The sequence below is a fragment of the Lampris incognitus genome, chromosome 8, assembly GCF_029633865.1.
Source record: "Lampris incognitus isolate fLamInc1 chromosome 8, fLamInc1.hap2, whole genome shotgun sequence".
NCBI classification, from domain to species: domain Eukaryota; kingdom Metazoa; phylum Chordata; class Actinopteri; order Lampriformes; family Lampridae; genus Lampris; species Lampris incognitus.
The window spans coordinates 36,522,028-36,541,828 of record NC_079218.1 but is presented as its reverse complement, the minus strand read 5'-3'; the positions used below and the strand labels follow the sequence as shown (position 1 = coordinate 36,541,828).

Below are 19,801 nucleotides of genomic sequence, written 5' to 3'. Positions count from 1 at the left end.
TTTAGACCCAGATGCTAACTAAGGGCAGACACAGACACTTTGCACAGAGGTGCCATAAAAGACAGGAGTCCTATTGGTAAACTCAGCTGAACAGGAGTGGCACACTTGAATGAGACAAGGAAGAAATGAAATGAGGTCGTTTCATAAATTCACACAGCTCCTTCGTGTCATTTTGTGGCAGGTGGCATTGATGCTGAATTGCTGTGGATTTACAACAGTATCTTACTGTACGTCATAACAATTGTAAAATATTGTTAAATATTCTTTCTTTGCATTTAAATTAACAGTTAATGCAGTCGGTTAACCATAACAGTAGATAACTGTCATTTATCAGCATAAAACAGTATTTTCTGTCAAACAGTAGAAATACGCGCTAGCATCCCTTTACAAGTCCAGTCACTAAAAAAGAAACATTAGCCTACAATCATCAGTATGATGTTGACAACATCATACTGATGATTGTAGGCTAATGTTTCTTTTTTAATGATAACACTTTTTTTTTAATTAATCAAACTTCTCATACTATTCATTTTTGAGTGACAAGACATGACCTGCTAGTCCCGAACTTGACTTTGGACAGCCCAGCTTTTGTAGTCTACATCACATTCTAACGAAAGCAGCCCATGTGGAGTTCAACCCAGAAGTATACATTATGCATATCTCCCGAAATAGGCAGTGTCCAGTATTGTTTTTTCTGCATAATTATTGAACTGTTGACATTTCAGATAATGTTTCATTAGGTCTGCTTCATTAGGTCAGGTTGCTAAGCAAGCTCTGTAGCTAGCTCGAGCTTTATTAGCCATAGTAACGTTAGCTAGCTAACAGCAACAACGTTAAGCTGTTGTTTCGGACCTTTGTAAAGTTTGTTTGAGGTCATCTTATCATTTATTCATTTAACTTAGTTTAAAAATTCTTACAAGTATGGGCTAGCACAGCAGTTTTTCAGCCTTTCAGCCTTTTCAGTTCTGTAAATAAGGTAGGGCATTCTTAGACTCAGTTGAAGCCAGCAAAAATGGCATGTAAAGTTAACGTTATTAAAGTTAATTGCCAATTACAGTGTGAAGATGTAGCTAACTCGTGTTTACTTCTGCTATTATAGACCAATCGTACAACTGCAAACGGGAAGGAACAGGAAGATTTTCAAAAGGGAGTGGGGACCTAGAATCACCAAAGTGTCTCTCTCAGTAGATGGAAAATTGAGGTGTGTCAGTGTGTTATTCCCAGAAACAACATTAAAACCAGATCAAACACATTTTATTGTGTACTCCACTGTAGTAATCTCATGGAGACTACATACAGCCTTCAGCATACCCACATAAATCAAACGCCAGCATCCTCCATTGAAGATCTAAGATGGAAATGGCCATGTACCTTTTTACTCAGAGGGGCATCTATGCTCATTTTGAGCTGCTGACGGATATCAAAGTACTGCAAGTTTTGGAGCTTTCTATTTAGGAATGTGGACGAACAATTGTGGAGTAGTTCAGGACCAAATCAAACTACCGTGATTGTACAAGCTATTGTTTGCCAGGGTTTCGATGGGGGGGGTTTGACGCTCCATGTAGTTCAGAATTAGAATCAATTTTATTGGCCAAGTGTTTATGTATATGAGGAATTTGACTCCGGTACGTAGCAGCTTCTAGCACTTGCAGACTTAACTCACACAGAAAAGGAAAAAAAAAACAACAAACAAACAAAAACAAGAAATTAATAAAACAACAGCAGGACATTGGAGGCAACTATACAGAGTTTTGTTATGGTTGTATAATCACCATATTATACCCATATATTATACCATATTGCTTATATACTATATTGCCCATACACTATACCATATACCATATCACAACTCCACAAACCATCATGCCCATATACAATGCTATATACTCCCCCTATATTACACTATATTATCTTATGTACCAGAAGTATACAATATATATTCACCTACCATCCACCTCACAATGACATACTATATTATATACCTATGTTTCAACCGCAACAATAACGGCAATAGTTTGTAACCCGTATACAGCAGTTGCATATGTATTTACAACTGTGCATTTGTATTCCACAAACATTTGCATTGCACATCTGGTTTAAAGAGGTAGTGCACATCGTAGATATGTAGGTGAGACATCTTGACTACAGGGGGCTATTTACAAAGAGCCATATTCACATAATAAGTGTCTATTCATGCATCATACAGTTAAATGTTCATGAGAGAAATGGCCTGTGGGGGGAAAAAAAACTGTTCCTGTCTGGTGGTTTTGGTGCACATTGCTCTATAGTAATTGCTAGAGGGTAGGAGTTCAAACAGATTTTGTCCTGGGTGTGAGGGGTCTGTGCTGATTCTGCCTGCCTACCCATTGACAGGCTCTAGAGGTGTACAAGTCCTGCAGGGTGGGCAGGGGAGTGCCAATTATTTTTTTTTTCTTCTGCTGTCCTTACTGTTCACTGCAGTCTGTTCCTATCCTGTTTTGTTACTGCTCTGAACCAGACTGTGGTGGATGAGCACAGGACAAATTCAATGACTGCAGTGTAGAACTGGCTCAACAGCTCCTGTGGCAGACCAAATTTCCTAAACTACCTGTAATGGACTTTTCCACTACATTTGTATCAGTACCAAGGTTACAGCAGAACCTGTATAAGTTTGTATCTTTCCATTACACTACCGCAGACACAACATCCTCTGCTGGGCCTTTTTGAGAATGAAGTTGATGTTGATCTCCCACTTCAGGTCTTTGGTTATGGTAGTTCCCAGAAACTTGAAGTTCTCCACAGTTGACACAGGGCTGTTGGATATTGTGAGGGGCAGCAGTGCTGAGGGATGTCTCCTAAAGTCCGCCGTCATCTCCACAGTCTTGAGCATGTTCAGCTCCAAGTTGTTCTGACTACACCAGAGCACCAGCCCTGCTCAACCTCCCACCGATATGCAGACTCGTTGCCATTCTGGATGAGTCCGATGACTGTAGTGTTGTCTGCAAACTTCAGTAGTTTAACAGCTGGGTCCTTGGAGGTGCAGTCGTTGGTGTAGAGGTAGAAGAGCAGTGGGGAGAGGACACATCCCTGGGGAGCACCAGTGCTGACTGTCTGTATACCAGAAGTGACTTCCTCCAGCCTCACCTGCTGTTTCCTGCCTGTCAGGAAGCTGGTGTTCCACTGACAGATGGCAGGGGATACAGTGAGCTGGGAGTTTGGAGGAGAGGATTTCTGGAATGACAGTGTTGAACACTGAGCTGAAGTCCACAAATAGGTGTTGCAAGATGTAGTGCAGTCCCACGTTGACTGCAACATCCACTGACCTGTTTGCCTGGTAGGCAAACTGCGGGGGGTCCAGCAGGTGTCCTGTGACGTTCTTCAGGTGGGCCAAGACCAATCTTTCGAAAGACTTCATGACCACAGACGTCAGAGCGACTGGCCAGTAGTCATTCAGTCCTGTGATGGAGGGTTTCTTTGGGACCGGGATGATGGTGGAGCGTTTGAAGCAGGAGGGGACTTCACACAGCTCCAGGGATCTATTGAAGATGTGCATGAAGATTATAGCCAGTTGGTCAGCACAGGCTTTAAGACAGGATGGGGGGACACCATCTGGACCCCAGGCTTTCCTGGTCTTCTGTCTCTGGAAAAGCCGGCTCACATCCTCTACATGTATCTTGAGTGCAGCCTGAGTATCAGGGAGCGAGAGTAGAGGGGTTGCCAGAGGTGTGATGGGGGTGTGTGAATTTGTCTCTCTCAGTCTGCAATAGAAGACATTCAGGTCATCAGCCAGGTCTTTGTTTGTCTCAGCATGGGGGAGAAGGTCTTCTATAGTTTGTGATGCCTTGCAGGCCCCTCCAGACTGACACAGTGTCATTGGCTGAAAACCTGTTTTTCAGCTTTTCAGTGTAGCTTTTCTTTTAGCCACTCTGATCTCCTTGGTCATTGAATTTCAGGTCTGCTTGTACAGGGCTCTATCCCCACTGCTGTACGGGATCCAGCATCCTGCTTGGCCTGCCGAAGTCTTCCAAATTTGGCTGTGATCCATGGCTTGTTATTGTTGCATGTGCACAAGGTCTTGGTAAGCACTCATGTCTTCACAAAAGCTGATGGAAGATGTCACAGTGTCAGTTAGTTTGTCCAGGTCGCCAGTTGCAGCTTCAAATACACTCCAATCAGTGCAGTCAGCTTCTTAATGCTCATTTTGGTGAGAGCCCAAATGGACTGATGATTCTTGCTGATGTGAGTATTGATCAGGGATTGTTAAATGATTCTTGTGATTGTACATGTACTATAATATTACTATTTTGTTCTACTTTCTCTTAACTTTTCAGGTGTCTGCCACATACACTGACATTGACAGAAGGTTCACTCTACTAGCCAATCCTTGGCTCAATTTGCTCGATACATATTTTGGTGTACATTTTGAAAGAACTTTATATTATAATGAGAATGAGGTAACAATAGAAAGTGCTTGTGTAGATTCCATGTACATCCGTGAATGACATGTCATACTGAAAAAGAGTACATTAATTGTATATTTAATTAAGATACATTTTGTTCAACTGAAACTGAAATTACTGCGAAAGAGTTGAAAATTGAGGAGAGTCTCCGGCTCCAGAAGTATTTTCTGCCCTTGTAGAGTCCCATCTGACAATCCAGGCAACCACCTTATATTGCAGTCATCAATCAAAATGGTGTCAGATGGCACTAAACAAGGTAGAAGGTACTTCAGGAACTGGAGACTCCATCTAATTTTAAACTCTATATTTCATAGGAAATGAGCCCATGACAAACAGCCAGTGCATGATCAGCATCGAGGGGCATGTAGTTTGTGAGGGCAGTCAGCCAACCTTTGTGTCAGGACTTGCTGCACTGTTTGCAGTGTTTTACATTTTCAACCTCCAAGACGAGTCCTCCAAAACCCTGGAATTCATTCAAAGGTAGCTATTACTGGTGTAAATGACAGGTAATAGACCAAGCTCAGTAGTACTGTGTGTGGTAGTGGTGATGGTTAAGATCATTTAGAGGCTGATACGATGACTGGAGGAGGAGTTCACTCTTAATATTCACCAATATCAAGGCAACAATCGCAACACCTCAAAGTGCCAAACAAAAAACAAACACAACACAAAAACTATTTACAATGAGACAGAAAAAAAGTGACTCATCTAAGTGACATCTTCAGTCTCAACTGACTGCAGGTATCCCCACCCTTATAAACAATACGGTAGCATAACAACACAAACCAATGATTGGTTTCATATGCAAATGCCATGACTATTAACTAGAGTTACAATGGCCATGAGTTCTATCCACAGAGGATTGTTGAATGCTTGCAATCACAGCATTGTAAGATGGCGACAGGTGTACTTGTACCCTGCTAGACACAGACACCAGTTTGATAAAGTAACGATAACAATCGACAACTCTGTGGTTTCACAAAGTGTGGCAGCCTAAAATCTTGGTGTTACGTTTGATCCCAGCCTTTCCTTTGATAAGCACATTAAAGGACTCACCAACACTGCCTTTTTTCACTTACATAACATAGCTAAAATTCAGTCTTTTCTCTCCGTGGCTGACGCAGAGACTCTAATACATGCATTTGTTTCATCCAGACTTGATTACTGTAATGATCCGTTTTCAGGTCTGCCACATTCTAGTACCAAAAGTCTTCAGATGGTTCAGAATGTTGCTGCTAGACTCCTAACTAAATCTAGGAAATTTGACCATATTACACCAATTCTTGCCTCCCTTCATTGGCTCCCTATCCATGTTAGATCTGAATACAAGGTGCTTCTGTTGACTTATAAAATCCTTAATGGGCTTGTCCCATCTTACCTGTCTGATCTCTTTAAACCGCACATTCCATCTCGAGCTGTTTGCTCTCAAAATACAGGGCTCCTGTGTGTACCCAAAGTTAAAAAGAAGTCAGCTGGTGGCAGGGCCTTTTCCTATCGGGATCCGTTCTTGTGGAATAACCTGCCTGCTGCCATCAGACAATCAGTCTGTTGAGTCCTTTAAATCCAAACTTAAAACTCATCTTTTTGCCTTAACCTACAATTAGTTGCCTTTAAGTTGAGTGCTTCACAACCTGTACTGCATGACGGGTCGGTTTTCTGTCTCAATTAATTTATCAACCACTGTTCTGCCGACGAGATTATAGCGTATAGATTATGACTAATTGATGACTTAATTTATTATGACGAATGACTATTGCAAACTGTTCTCTTCTCTCACATTTCTTTTCTCTCTCTGAATGATGTCTTCTCCTTTCTCTTTTTCTGTGTGTGAATGGTGTCAAGTGAGTCTCCCTTGAGTGCACGTGCAGTCGGTCCTCCTCCCAGGTCTCCGTGGTGACGGTGGTCACCACCTGGACACTGCTTGGCATTCCCCTCATCACATTTTCTTTTCATATATCTTATAAATCCATATAATTTTTGTTATCCTGTTTTTTGTTATTTTTGTTTTTTACATAGTGACACTGGTCGCCTGGTTTCGGTCCTGGGCTGTTCTGGTGGCGTTTGGACACGGCTTGGCATCCTGCTCATCATATTCTTCATATATTTTATAATTCCATTATAACTCTGTTATCCTCTTTCAGTGTTGTATTCTGTAAATTGTGTAAACACAACATCCATTGCATGTTGTCCATCTTGGGAGAGAGATCCCTCCTCTGTTGCTCTCCCTGAGGTTTCTTCCTATTTTTTCTCCCTGTTAAAGGGTTTTCTTTAGGGAGTTGTTCCTTATCTGATGAGAGGGTCTAAGTACAGGATGTTGTGTTGCTGTAAAGTCCACTGGGGCAAATTTGAAATTTGCGATATTGGGCTATACAAATAAAATTGACTTGACCTGACTTGGGATCCCCCGGGATCAGGTCCCCCGGCACAAAGAGAGTAATATAGTGTACGCTGTTAAGTGCTGGGAGGATTGCCGTGATTTATACATTGGGGAAACCAAACAGATGCTGGTCAAGAGGATGGCACAACACACAAGAGCTAACGTGTCAGGCCAGGACACCACAGTCTACACCAGCGGTCGGGAACCTATGGCTCGCGAGCCATATATGGCTCTTCCGGTGACGGCATATGGCTCCCAGACAATTTTGAGTTGAAAATTATTTTTTTTTCAAAAAAATCAGTTTGGAACTGATTTTAAAATACTTGTGATATTTCTTAATAATACTGTGTCATTTTAAAGTAAACAGAAATTAGTTTTGAAGATAAATTTCACGGGTCACGGGTCACCCGTGGGTCGGGTCGGGAACCAATGGCTCGCGAGCATGTCCGGGTCATTGTAAAGGTGAAGAAATCAATTTTATCAGATAGCCAACTAGTTTATCCGCTTCAACCCTTGTAACGGAAAAGATGGCGAAAAGAAAAAAGACGATGATTACCGTGCATTCCAGGCTGCGTGGACAGAGGAATTTGCATTTGTGGAGAGAGCAGGATCTGCGGTATGTCTAATATGCAATGATAAAATTGCATCGATGAAACGGTCAAATATAAAGCGGCACTTCGATACGCACCATGCTTCATTTGCATCGAAATATCCAGCGGGGGACAGCAGGAAAAGGGCATGCGAGGAGCTACAGCGGAGAGTGCAGACGAGTCAGCAGCAACTACGTGTGTGGACCAAGCAAGGTGACGGGAATTCCGCTAGCTTTGCGGGGGCTTTGGCAATAGTAAGGAATGGAAAGTCATTCACAGATGGCGAGTATGCCAAAACATTCATGCTTGATGTGGCCAATGAACTGTTTGATGACTTCCCAAATAAAGACAAGAAAATCAAACGAATAAAAGACATGCCCCTGTCAGCAAGAACTGTGCACGATCGTAGCATCATGATGGCAAATCAAGTCGAGGAAACACAAATTAAGGACATAAACGCCGGGACATACTTTTCTCTCGCGTTAGATGAGTCAACAGACGTTAGCCATCTATCTCAGTGCAGTATCATTGCCAGGTTTGCTGCAGGTGACACACTGCGTGAGGAAAGCTTGGCTGTTTTGCCAATGAAAGGGACAACAAGAGGAGAGGATTTATTCATGTCTTTCATGGAGTTTGCTAAAGAAAAAAAACTACCGATGGATAAACTTATTTCTGTCTGTACTGATGGTGCACCCTGTATGTTGGGGAAGAACAAAGGATTTGTAGCGCTTCTCCGTGAACATGAAAAGAGAGCCATCCTAAGTTTTCATTGCATCCTGCACCAGGAGGCGCTTTGCGCTCAGACGTGTGGCCAGGAGCTTGGCGAGGTGATGTCTCTGGTCATTCGAGTGGTCAACTTTATTGTTGCCCGAGCTTTAAATGATCGCCAGTTTAAAGCTCTGTTAGAAGAAGTTGGGAATCATTATCCCGGTCTGCTTTTACACAGCAACGTGCGTTGGTTGTCAAGGGGGAAGGTGCTCAGCCGTTTTGCAGCTTGCCTGAGTGAAATCCGGACTTTTCTTGAAATGAAAGGCGTCAAGCATCCTGAGCTAGACAACACTGACTGGCTCCTGCAGTTTCACTATCTCGTGGACATAACTGGCCATCTGAACCAGCTCAATGTGAAAATGCAAGGTATTGGAAATACAATCTCATCCCTTCAACAAGCAGTGTTTGCATTTGAAAGCAAGCTGGAAGTCTTTCTCAGGGACATTGAAACAGGTCGTCTTCTGCACTTTGAAAGACTGCAACAATTTAGAGATGCATGCTTAGCAAGTGACTCCACTCAACATCTGGATCTCCAGCAGCTAGCTGGCTTTACGTTCAATCTCCTGCAGTCATTCAAAGCACGTTTTGGAGAATTTCGTGCGCGCACTGGTCTTTTCAAGTTCATCACTCATCCACATGAGTGTGCAGTGGACAAAATCGACCTGACATGCATCCCCGGGGTCTCTATCGGAGACTTTGAGCTGGAAGTTGCTGACCTGAAGGCATCAGACATGTGGATGAGTAAGTTCAAGTCACTTAATGGAGAGTTGGAAAGTCTTGCGCGACAGCGAACAGAGCTGGCGAGGGAACACAAGTGGACAGAAATTAAAAATCTTCAACCTGAAGACCAGCTGATTCTTAAAACTTGGAACGAGCTTCCTGTGACATACCACACAATGCAGCGTGTGAGTATTGCCGTATTGACCATGTTTGGCTCTACATATGCATGTGAACAGTCTTTCTCGCATATGAGGAACATTAAGACCAACCTACGCTCACGTTTAACTGATGGAAGCCTCAACGCCTGCATGAAGCTCAACCTCACCACGTATGAACCAGACTACAAGGCCATCAGCAAAACCATGCAGCACCAGAAGTCGCATTAAAAGTAAGACATATTTAATTTATTATACGTTAAAAATACTATATGGCTCTCAATGAAATATATTTAGAAATATTTGGCTTTTATGGCTCTCCCAGTCAAAAAGGTTCCCGACCCCTGGTCTACACCCATCTACAGGCCAGTGGCCACTCTTTCAAGGATGAGGATGTGCACATCCTTGATTAAGGACGAATGCTGGTCTGAACAGGGAGTCAAAGAGGCCATCTATGTGAAGAGGGAACGACCATCCCTGAACTGATGGGGGGGGGGGGGCACTACATATTTACGTGCAGACAGGCGAGACGGAAAGGCAGAACAACAGACTGACAGACAGACCACTCTGCTTATATGACGATACCAAAGAAGCAAAAACACAGCTTAGGGGCCTTGAACAAACTTGGCCATGACAGTAAAACTGTATCTGTTCTTTGTTAGTCTGGTCTGGACCAGTGAGGACACTGGACTTTCACATCACCAGTAAAGGATTTCGGCCACTACATGGCCTCAGCTGTGAGGGGAACTTCATGTGCAAATCAGACCTCTGGGCCTAGTACCTCTCAAGCTTCTAAGGGAAATGCTGATATAACAAAACAAAAAAAAACACACAGAAAAAAGCTAGAAATATTCTTGCTCAGCGCTCTTACTGAAGGTGGCCCCTGAAAAAACAGTAAATATGCTACAGAGAGGAAAGGTTCTCGGGGGCCTGTGGTGAAGCACACAGAAGTGTGGGAAAAGTGGGAAAAGAAAAAAAAATAGCTGGGAAAACAACCATTCCCAGTTTAGAAATTTGCATTCCTGATTTTCAAAAAAAATAATAATCACAAAACAAAACATAGGAGACCCAAATCTTTAAGCTTGTTTATTTCGCTTTACACTAAAATTTTCATAATATTCCAACATTTTTTCTGACATTTTTTCTCAAACCTGGCCAAACCTTCTCTAAACATGAAGTAAAATCACCCAACTGACATCACTCACTAATTTTCTTAGACTTAAAACCGCTTGCTCTAGGGACAAGCTATGTAATACTCCACAACAGGAATTAATTGGTCTTGACACCTAAAATCAGGTAACTACCCCTTTAATGTTAATTCTGAAGTCTGAAATTGGTCTTACAAAAATGAAAGACTGATTATTTTGACTTTTCCCTAATAAGAGCAGGGGAAAATGTGAACTTTGTAATCACTACTGGGTGAATAGAGACATTAGCATAACATGGTTGATATAGACAGTACTCCTGCAAATAACCAGATGACAAGTGTATAGTTATGGACTATAGTAGATAAAGGTAGACTACTTTTTTGTCATACTGGCAAAATAATATTAAAAAAATTTTTTGCAGGATGTCAAACAGCTAGAGAATGTATTTCCTGTCAGTTCTTGAAATGAGTGGGTGTAAGAGGAGAGATGGAGAGATCTGAGAAAAGGTAGTTAAACAAGAACCACCTGAACAAACGTCAGTTCAGTCTTTTCATCCAGGACAAAAAGAAAGGAAAAATAAGAGAGCAGAGAGAGCAAGAGGGAGCGAGAAAGAAAGCAGAGAGAGATTTGTCACGGGAAGTGGAAAGCATGCAGAAGAGAGAATCTATTTTTCTTTCAACCCAAACAGTAAAAGGAGGAAGCGAGCTAAGAGTTTAATGTGAGTGTGTAGGTGTAACAATGTCCACTGTCAGTCACTCTGACTGCATCCACATCTAACCTCTCTCTCTCTCTCTTTCACTTTCTTCCTCTCCCCAGTCTCTCTCTCTTCTTGTTTCTCCCTCTCTCTTGCCCCAACCCCAATTCAGAGTTCGTAAAAAAGTAAGAATGTATGTGTCTTTGTGTACATGTGGCTCTGAGATATCCTTCAATTACTTCCAGACCTCCCCTCTGCCTCACCCCACCCTCCACCCCCACATCTCTCCTAAAGTGCAGCAGGGAAGAGGTGGATGGGGTCAGCAGCAATGGGCCATCAACTTCTCTCTTTCAAAAGTTAGTCTGGTAACAAAGCCCCAAATCCAAAAATTAAACCCAGCACCACTTTTAGAGTGGAGGGTATTGAAAACCCCGGCAAAGTAGCAATCTAGCTCTTTAAAAGAAAAAAGGAAAGAAAAAAAAAAAGAGAAAATTGAGTGGATCGATTGACCGACTTCTTGGCTGAAATGTTGTAGGTTTCATTGCCGCAATGGGTCCTGTTTGCTCACTTGTCGTGAATGTCAATGAGATGGGAGTGTCGCAAAAGGGCCAATATGTAGCATGGAAAAACATAAATGAGCTTGTTCCACGGAAAACATGAGGTCATGACAAGTATGGTTAAGCTGCTAAGTTCCTTAGCATGTGCAAATGTAGCAGCTGCATTCTGGGCCTGTACTAAATGACCGTGTTCATATTTTTAAACTCTAGAGTACGTGGGTGGGTGAGAGAAAATCAGTGAGGGAGTGAGTAGGTGAGAGAGATAAAAAGAGGGGAGACGAAAAGAGAGAGAGCCAGAGAGAGTCCAAATATTACAAGTAAAAACCAAAAAGAGAGAGGGAGAAAGAGAAGGGGTGGCATGGCTCAGGAGGTAGAGCAGGTCGTCTAGTCATCAGAAGGTCTCCAACTCGATCCCCAGCTCCTCCAGAGAGCATGTCGAACTGTCCTTGAGCAAGACACTGAACCCCTAACTGCTCCAGATAAGCAGGTTGGGGCCTTGCATGGCAGCCTCCTCCATCAGTGTATGAGAATGTGTGTGAATGGGGGAATATGAGGCATACATTTTAAAAGTGTATTTAGACTACAGAAGTGCTATATAAATACAGTCCATTTATCATTGAAGGTGTGTGGGATAAAATGTGCAATAAAAGCCTATACAGAGAGAAAGCCAAACCACTGCCACTGACTGCAACGAGACAAAAGAAAAAAAATGCAGCGCCATACTTTGACCATCAGGGGCAGTGCCGAGCGTCTACTAAACAGAGTAACACGTGACGTTGAATGGAGCTGAATGCTGAAAAATGTAAAATTTTCATGACTAGTTTGAGTACTACTGTCTTTGCTACATGGCCTAATATCTGTATTGAATACATAATTATAAGCCAACATGGTTGTGATGGTTGTTCACTTGTAGAAATGTAAATTATATAAGGATGTATATTTCACTTAACGGCCAACTGTCTGAAAATTGCAGATTGTATATTTTTAACGTCCGATATATTATTTTGCCCTGTGATGGCCTGGTGGCCTTTCCAGGGTGTCTCCCTGCCTGCCGCCCAATGACTGCTGGGATAGGCTCCAGCATCCCCGTGACCCTGAGAGCAGGATAAGCGGTTTGGATAATGGATGGATGGATGGGTGTGATATAATCTCACTTTCAGAACATTTCCACTTGCATGAAGCTACACAATGTTGTTTGGTTTGCTGGCTAATGAATATTAATGATGCAGTCTGCTCTGGTTGGAACTCAGTAAAGAGGCATTTCAATGCATTTTGCATAGCAAAACTCCCTCCCAGATGATTACCATGGCCTTAACCACACCAAACTCATAACACTATCTAAATTTAACAATCTCTAACATTCTAATCTTACATTTTCCAAGCAAAATATCCTGTTTTGCGGTGTCCCATTTGGCGTTGGCTAACTAGCCGGCTGCTAGTAAGATAGCAAGCAAGCATTATGACAGCGGTGGTTTCCTGGAGAAAAAAACTACAGGTAACTTAACGTTAACATTAGTGATAATCACCTTTGACCAACACAACACTGTGTTGATGGAAATGTACTGAAAAATGATAATAAAGTAATCTTACTGTGTTGAAAAGAGTATTATTGGGAGTATATTATCAAGATTTTCATTATTTTGAAAATAACGCACTTTGCCAAACTAAAGCCACTTGAGTAAGGTAGTTTATCTACATCCAAATCCCAATATGTAGGATAGTGGGAATCAAGGCAAAACCCATCCAAGCCTTTTTATTCCCCCCAGTGAGAATTTAAAACAACTGCTTCATCCCTGCATCCACGGCACAGTAGCCCAGTGGTTAGCATGGTCTTCTCACAGCAAGAGGGTCCTGGGTTCGAACCCCGGGGTAGTCCAACCTTGGGGATCATCCTGGGTCGTCCTCTGTGTGGAGTTTGCATGTTCTCCCCATGTCTGCATAGATTTCCTTCGGGTGCTCCAGTTTCCCCCCACAGTCCAAAGACATGTAGGTCAGGTGAATTGGCCATAATAAATTGCCCTAGGTGTGCATGTGTCAGCCCTGTGATGGACTGGTGGCCTGTCCAAGGTGTCTCCCCGCCTGCCGCCCAATGAATGCTGGGATAGGCTCCAGCATCCCCGCAACCCGACTTCGAATAAGCGGCTTGGATAATGGATGGATATTATTAAGCGTTGTGATGTGCCAAGAGCCCCAATAAATACCTGCTACAGACCCACAATGGGATGTTTCTAAGGAAATGTTTTTTTGTAAAACGTCTAGCAGAGTCCTGAATCAGGGCTATGCAGCCAGCAGATTGTCAAAGACACCAGATCATTAATGTACCACTGGTTCGCTGATTGCACTAACCTTCTTGTTGTTCATGACAGCAGTCATGAATATTCATGATACATTTACATACGCAGGAAAACAGTTTTCCAAATGGTTCACGATTAAAAATACATAAATAAATAAATGGATCACGATTTCATGACCATAAGAGAACGGAATGGAGTATCTCTTAATCCAACATCTCCTAATATTCTACAAATCACTATATAAAAATATATATATATATATATATATATATATATATATCTCATAAAGTTGGTGTTACAGAAACATCTCATTGACCTCAATTCATTGCACTCTATTTAGCCTGGTTTTAGTGCTCACATTCACCCCACAGAGTTGGCTTCAGATATTCGTTTAGGTGGAACCTCTCTATTCTAGACAATCTCTAAATCTAATTATAATTGTGTGTGTGTGTGTGTGTGTGTGTGTGTGTGTGTGTGTGTGTGTGTGTGTGTGTGTGTGTGCGCGTGTGTGAGTGTTGCAGGGGCATCAGGGGTAGCTGTGTGGGACCCTTACCCGGAAGGAAAGGAATGATTCTGCGCTTGGGGTCTTTCTGGCCTCCTTCCACTGGGAATTTATCCAGCAACTCCATCTGAAACACCATGATGAATTAAAATTAAAACACATTACATACACAGACGCACATACACAAACAAAACACAGACACAAACACATCTGACGTATCACAAACAGACATAAACCAATCAATGAATACAGGCGTGTGCGTATGCACATGCACGTGTGCGCGCGCGCACACACACACACACACACACACATCTATCTGTAAGCTCCTCCCATTATACAGAGCTACATGAGTTGGGCAGAGTTGGAAGGGTTTACATTTTTACTATTCAGCAGTTCCTAAATGAACATTTGCCAGTAAAAGGAGGCCTGCCAGTGAGTAGGAATGTTCTGAGCAGATGGTATTTTTTTCTGCTTCCCAGTACATATGCTGCGCTCTGCTGACGCTGCTATGGGGCCATCAGCAACAACACGCCACTGACATAGTGGAGTGCATCTGATCCTCTCCTTTGAAAAAAAAAAGACATGAAGGAGCAGTTTCCTTTGTGCTCTCTCTCTCTCTCTCTCTTTCTGTTTTTTCTCAGCCACTCCCTCTCCATCTCTTCTTCACTCTCTGTGATTATCTCACTCATTCAACTTTATTTGGGCAAATAGTCCCCAATTCTTTTCCTCAAACTGGTGAAAGTTGTTTTGTGCCTGGAAATATACAAGTGTGTATGTGTGTGCCTGCATGTATTCTGTGTGTGTGCATGTGTGGGGGAGAGAGAGAGAGCGAGAGAAAGAGAGAGAGAGACAGAGAGAGAGAGAGAGAGAGAGAGAGAGAGAGAGAGAGTAGGTGTTGCGCGTGCACTTGAGTTTTTTTCTTGCTCCAGCTGCTGACACCAGGAGACTGGAGTTCAGTGAAATGTCACATGGCAGCATCGACCAAAGAACTCCAAACATTCCCACCCACTACTTTCTCATCTTTTCCCCTCTATCTGTCTTCACTTGTCTCTCAGTCCTCAACCTTTTTCTCTTCCTCAAAATCTCCCCTCTCTGTCACGCCACCCCCAACCACCTCACACCTTCTTTCACCCTTTTTTCATCTCTTTCTCACTCTCTCTCTCCCTCTGCAGAGACACGCTGCATTCATTAGGTACTCTGTCACTCTTATTCCAGCTGAGCAGACCATTCTATGCTCACCACAACAAAGTTGCGAAAGGTTTGACCGCAAGCTATTTACTGCACTTTCTTAAAAAAAGAGAGAAAAAGACTAAGGGCCAAAAGCTCAGTTATATCAAGTCTGTCTATAGAAAGAGCAGAATTAGGAAATTCTCTCACATCTCAAAGCAAAACTGCTACTCCACTTTGGTGAAATACTGCAAAGGTCAATCAGGGGAATGCTAATGCTTGTGGTATTTTTCCACTGTGCTATTCATAATCTAGGGGTACCCTCAGCCTGAGGCTAGAGGCTGACTTGGTGGTAAGTGAATCTTCTGCTCTTACTGCTTAAATAACTGGCTTAGGATGTATTTCCAGAATTGTATTACAAAGTGTTCAAAACAGGGCTAGTTCCAAGTCAAGGCTCCCTATTACCCAAACTAAATGTGAGGGTTCAGGTCAATTAGGAAAGCTTCATTCCTCAACTCAAAGCTAAGAGCAAAGTAAGGCCAGACCTCAAGCCAATGAGACGACTTGAAAGTCTGAGGAAGCTTGCTCAATCTTGTGTTGTTGCCTCTCCGCCTGGATTCCGACGGCAACATTTTGATTGGCTGCCCTGGCTGTCAATCACTGGCAACTTGAAATCTTGTCACAGGCTTTTTAACTGTAATACTACTCACAGCCTGTCTCATGCTAGATTTCTATTTGCTCTACTTTTCTCTTCCTCCTTTTATTCTGAAATATCTTAACACTAATGTTACGAGGTCAAGAACAAATCAACTAAGGAAACACAATAGGTAGCCAGTGAGTGCATGTACCCGTCTTGGGTACATGGTGAGACAGCTTAATTTTGGTGAAAGGAATGCCCTTCTCTGGCTTCGTATGGTTCAATGTGAACCTGATTAAAATAGTATCTATCAAGGCTGGGTGCTGAACAGGCATGTGAGGGTCATAATACGTTGGCAGGCTGCCTTCCTGATAAACCGGGATGTTTCTCATTCCCCTTTGTGAGAAAAACCTGTGAATCACGACTGGTATGCAAGTTTAAGAGCCAGGCCCCTTCATGACTGAGGTTAACGGTCTGCTCATTTCCTACACAACCAGTTTGGGGATTGCCAGGTAAAACAAAAGTTTGAAACGTTTTTTCCCCCCCATTTAAATTTTGAGTAAATTTTGCATACATTTTTGTAGAGAAAAAAAGAAAAAAAGAAAATCAGTGTGCTTCCACAAACTGAGGGAATAAACAATCTGGTGCACATGACTACAATGTCTACAAGGAGAAAACAGGAAAGGGCTGACAAGCACTACCTGGTATTGAAAAAAAAAACCTGCCTTATTTCTTTATAAACAACCCATCTTTTCCACCTCAGAAGAGCATAACATTTTATTTTGCAATTTTAAGATCCCCCCCCCCCTCCAAATCAGCATGGGGGCAGCATGGCTCAGGAGGTAGAGCGGGTCGTCGTTGGAAATCATTGGTTCAGAGCATCCAGTTTTCTTGCCCTTGTGACATATTCCAACAATATTCCTTATCAGTATATTTGCAGGCTATCACTTTGTGTCAACACTTTGCATCAACCTCTCACTAGAGTCAAATCAAATCGTCAAATTAGTCAACCTCAACCCTAACCCCCAATCATTTACATTGTGTATCGATACTGCCCATCAGCACTCTGATATATACAAATACATACATGCACATGGCCAATACCGCAACCAGTGGGTTGCACACATGCACACTTCACAGACTTTCTTATCCTTTGTATAGGTAAATGCTCATCTCTTCCTTCATTTTAATTGGCTCTCGTATAAAACATATTGCATTACATGTATGAAATGGGAAGTAACATTTGCTTGATTGACAGCTGTTAGTTGAAAACATCAACTAAGTGATCCACTTGCTTTTTTTTATTGAGGGATTAGTGAAGATAGAAACAGGAAACAGGGTAACAGGGGCGTCCGGGTAGTGTAGTGGTCTATTCCGTTGCCTACCAACATGGAGATTGCCAGTTCGAAGCCCCATGTCACCTCCGGCTTGGTCGGGTGTCCCTACAGACACAATTGGCTGTGTCTGTGGGTGGGAAGCCAGATGTGGTTATGTGTCCTGGTCGCTGCACTAGCGCCTCCTCTGGTCGGTCAGGTTGTCTGTTCGGGGAGGAGGGGGGAATAGTGTGATCCTCCCACGCATTATGTTCTCCTGGTGAAACTCCTCACTATCAGGTGAACAGAGGCAACTGGCAGCTCTACATGTATCGGAGGAGGCATGTGGTAGTCTGCAGCCCTCCCCACATTGGCAGAGGGGGTGGAGCAGCAATCTGGATGGCTCGGAAGAGTGGGGTAATTGGCCAAGTGCAATTGGGGAGAAAAAGGGGGGAAATCAAAGAAAAACAAAAAACAAAACAGGGTAACAGGGTGGAAGAGAAGAAGACATGAAGCAGGAGGTCCTAAATTGGAGTCAAACCCAGGATGCTGCAGCCGTGTCTGAGCCTACAAAGTAGGTGCTTATCTGCTATGAGCTATCAAGGCTCCCCTAATCAACTGATTTCTTAATTCCATAGTGAATCTCTCATTCCATTCCCTGCCCAAAAGAGCCCAATTTTCCCTTGAAATATCTCAGCACTTGATATTCTTTTAGTCATCAGCTTAGAGTCAGCAATTTTTAATGGAAAATTTCTTGCTGTTATATTACTATTGCATTAACTTCTTCTAATTGCATTTCTTAATATAGCTTTAGCCCTTGCACTCTGCAGAATTACAGCACCAACATGCACACACACTTGTATAATTGAGATTTAAAGCCATGGGATTTGGCAATTGTGTAGGAAATGAAAATAGTCTACAGTTAGATTAAGCCAACACAGACAAAGGAGGATGTCATGTGTTAGCTGGCAAAGTTAGAGAGAGAGTGTATGGAAAAGGATCAGGTCTATGTCAACTAATTTTTCCAAAATACTCCCCCCGCCCCCGAAAAAAAGAAGGGGGGGGTGTTTGGCTGCTAAGGTGGTGGGCAAACAGGAAACCCTATATAGAAAACTGGATGGCAGTTTAGATAACCACAGGTGGTGCACAATACAGTTTTTGGTGATAAACAATTTTGCTGACATTACTGGAATTGACTTGATGTTGTTAACCTCTCTTATTTGTTGCTGCACGCCCTGCAACAAAAAGATTATTTCCCAAGTTTGGCCAAGGTGTAAAATGACAAGCCACCAGCTTGTGTTAGGAACATCTTGATACCAAGTGGGATTATACCATTCCAAATGTCTTGCAAAGCTTCAGCATAACCTTAAAAGGAGAGTATGCCTTCCTTCACTCGTCTCCATTCTTCCACTCCTCTTTTTCATCAATCAGCACATGTTAACTTCTAATGTCTTTTAAGCCCTAGGGTCTTTTTTATCATTTTGTGTAAGTGTTGGTTCATGTAAATGGGAGTTCAATGGGCAAATTTAATCAATAGCCTAATTTATGAAACCTCCTGAGAGCCTTGCAGGCCTTTGTGAGCTCTACAAATTATCAAGCAGGCACAAAGAAAAATGTACAGGATATCTATCTTTCATCTTTTATCTAAATGTCATTTTTCATTGATTTTTGACTTATTAACCCCTGATTGACATCCCTGTGGGACAGCTGATAAAGCAGGCAATGCTTAAATTGACCAGAGCAGGCCAAATGATGAGACACGGTGCATTGTTATAATGTATTCAAAGAGAAAAGAAATGAAAAAAGTGCAATTACCTCATTTATAATAATGATGAAAAAGATTTATCGTGCCCTCTTCAGATTTCCATCATAAAAACATTTCAATTAATAAGGAAAACAACAATTACAACCATATTTGAGTAATGCAAATATCAGTTTCAGTTTGATATTTTGAATATTGATATATTCATAAACAAAACTGGTTTAAAAAAAACATTACGAAACTACATGTTTTTCAATAACACTGCTGACCTGCATTTTGTTGTGAGCATGACTGAAGGACAGGAATCTTTCAGGCAAAAGTATCAGGACGGTCCTTAATAATCACAAACTGCAACCACCCTGATATATGTTACACAACAGGAAAATAATAACTGGGCGAAAAGAGATGAGGGACTGGCAAAAAAGCAGACTGCTGAACTAACTTTCCTCTCACAACATGGGCAAGCAAAGGGGAAATGAGACACGTACAAGAAAAAACAGTCAGACATCTTTGTGACGTCTCCTCGGACCCTACGCTGACAGAAAGACAGAAGAAAAAAGGAAGAGCTTGGAACAGAGAGGATGGTAAGAAGAGCTGTAAACCCACATGACCTCCATTCATCTGGCTAAACGGTCAGACGCCTTGTCTTGGAGACACAGTTTCTATGAAGGGAGAGAG

At 42.4% G+C, this 19,801-nt stretch overlaps 1 protein-coding gene across 2 annotated transcripts in view; it reads right to left on the bottom strand.

The window, feature by feature from the left end:
* Nucleotides 1-19,801, bottom strand: part of sh3pxd2b (SH3 and PX domains 2B) — a 74,510-nt gene that overhangs the window by 36,191 nt on the left and 18,518 nt on the right. For both annotated transcript variants that reach the window (XM_056284564.1, XM_056284565.1), the window contains exon 3: nucleotides 14,296-14,371. In XM_056284564.1, the coding sequence (XP_056140539.1) occupies nucleotides 14,296-14,371 (76 nt within the window). The remainder of the gene's footprint in view (nucleotides 1-14,295; nucleotides 14,372-19,801) is intronic.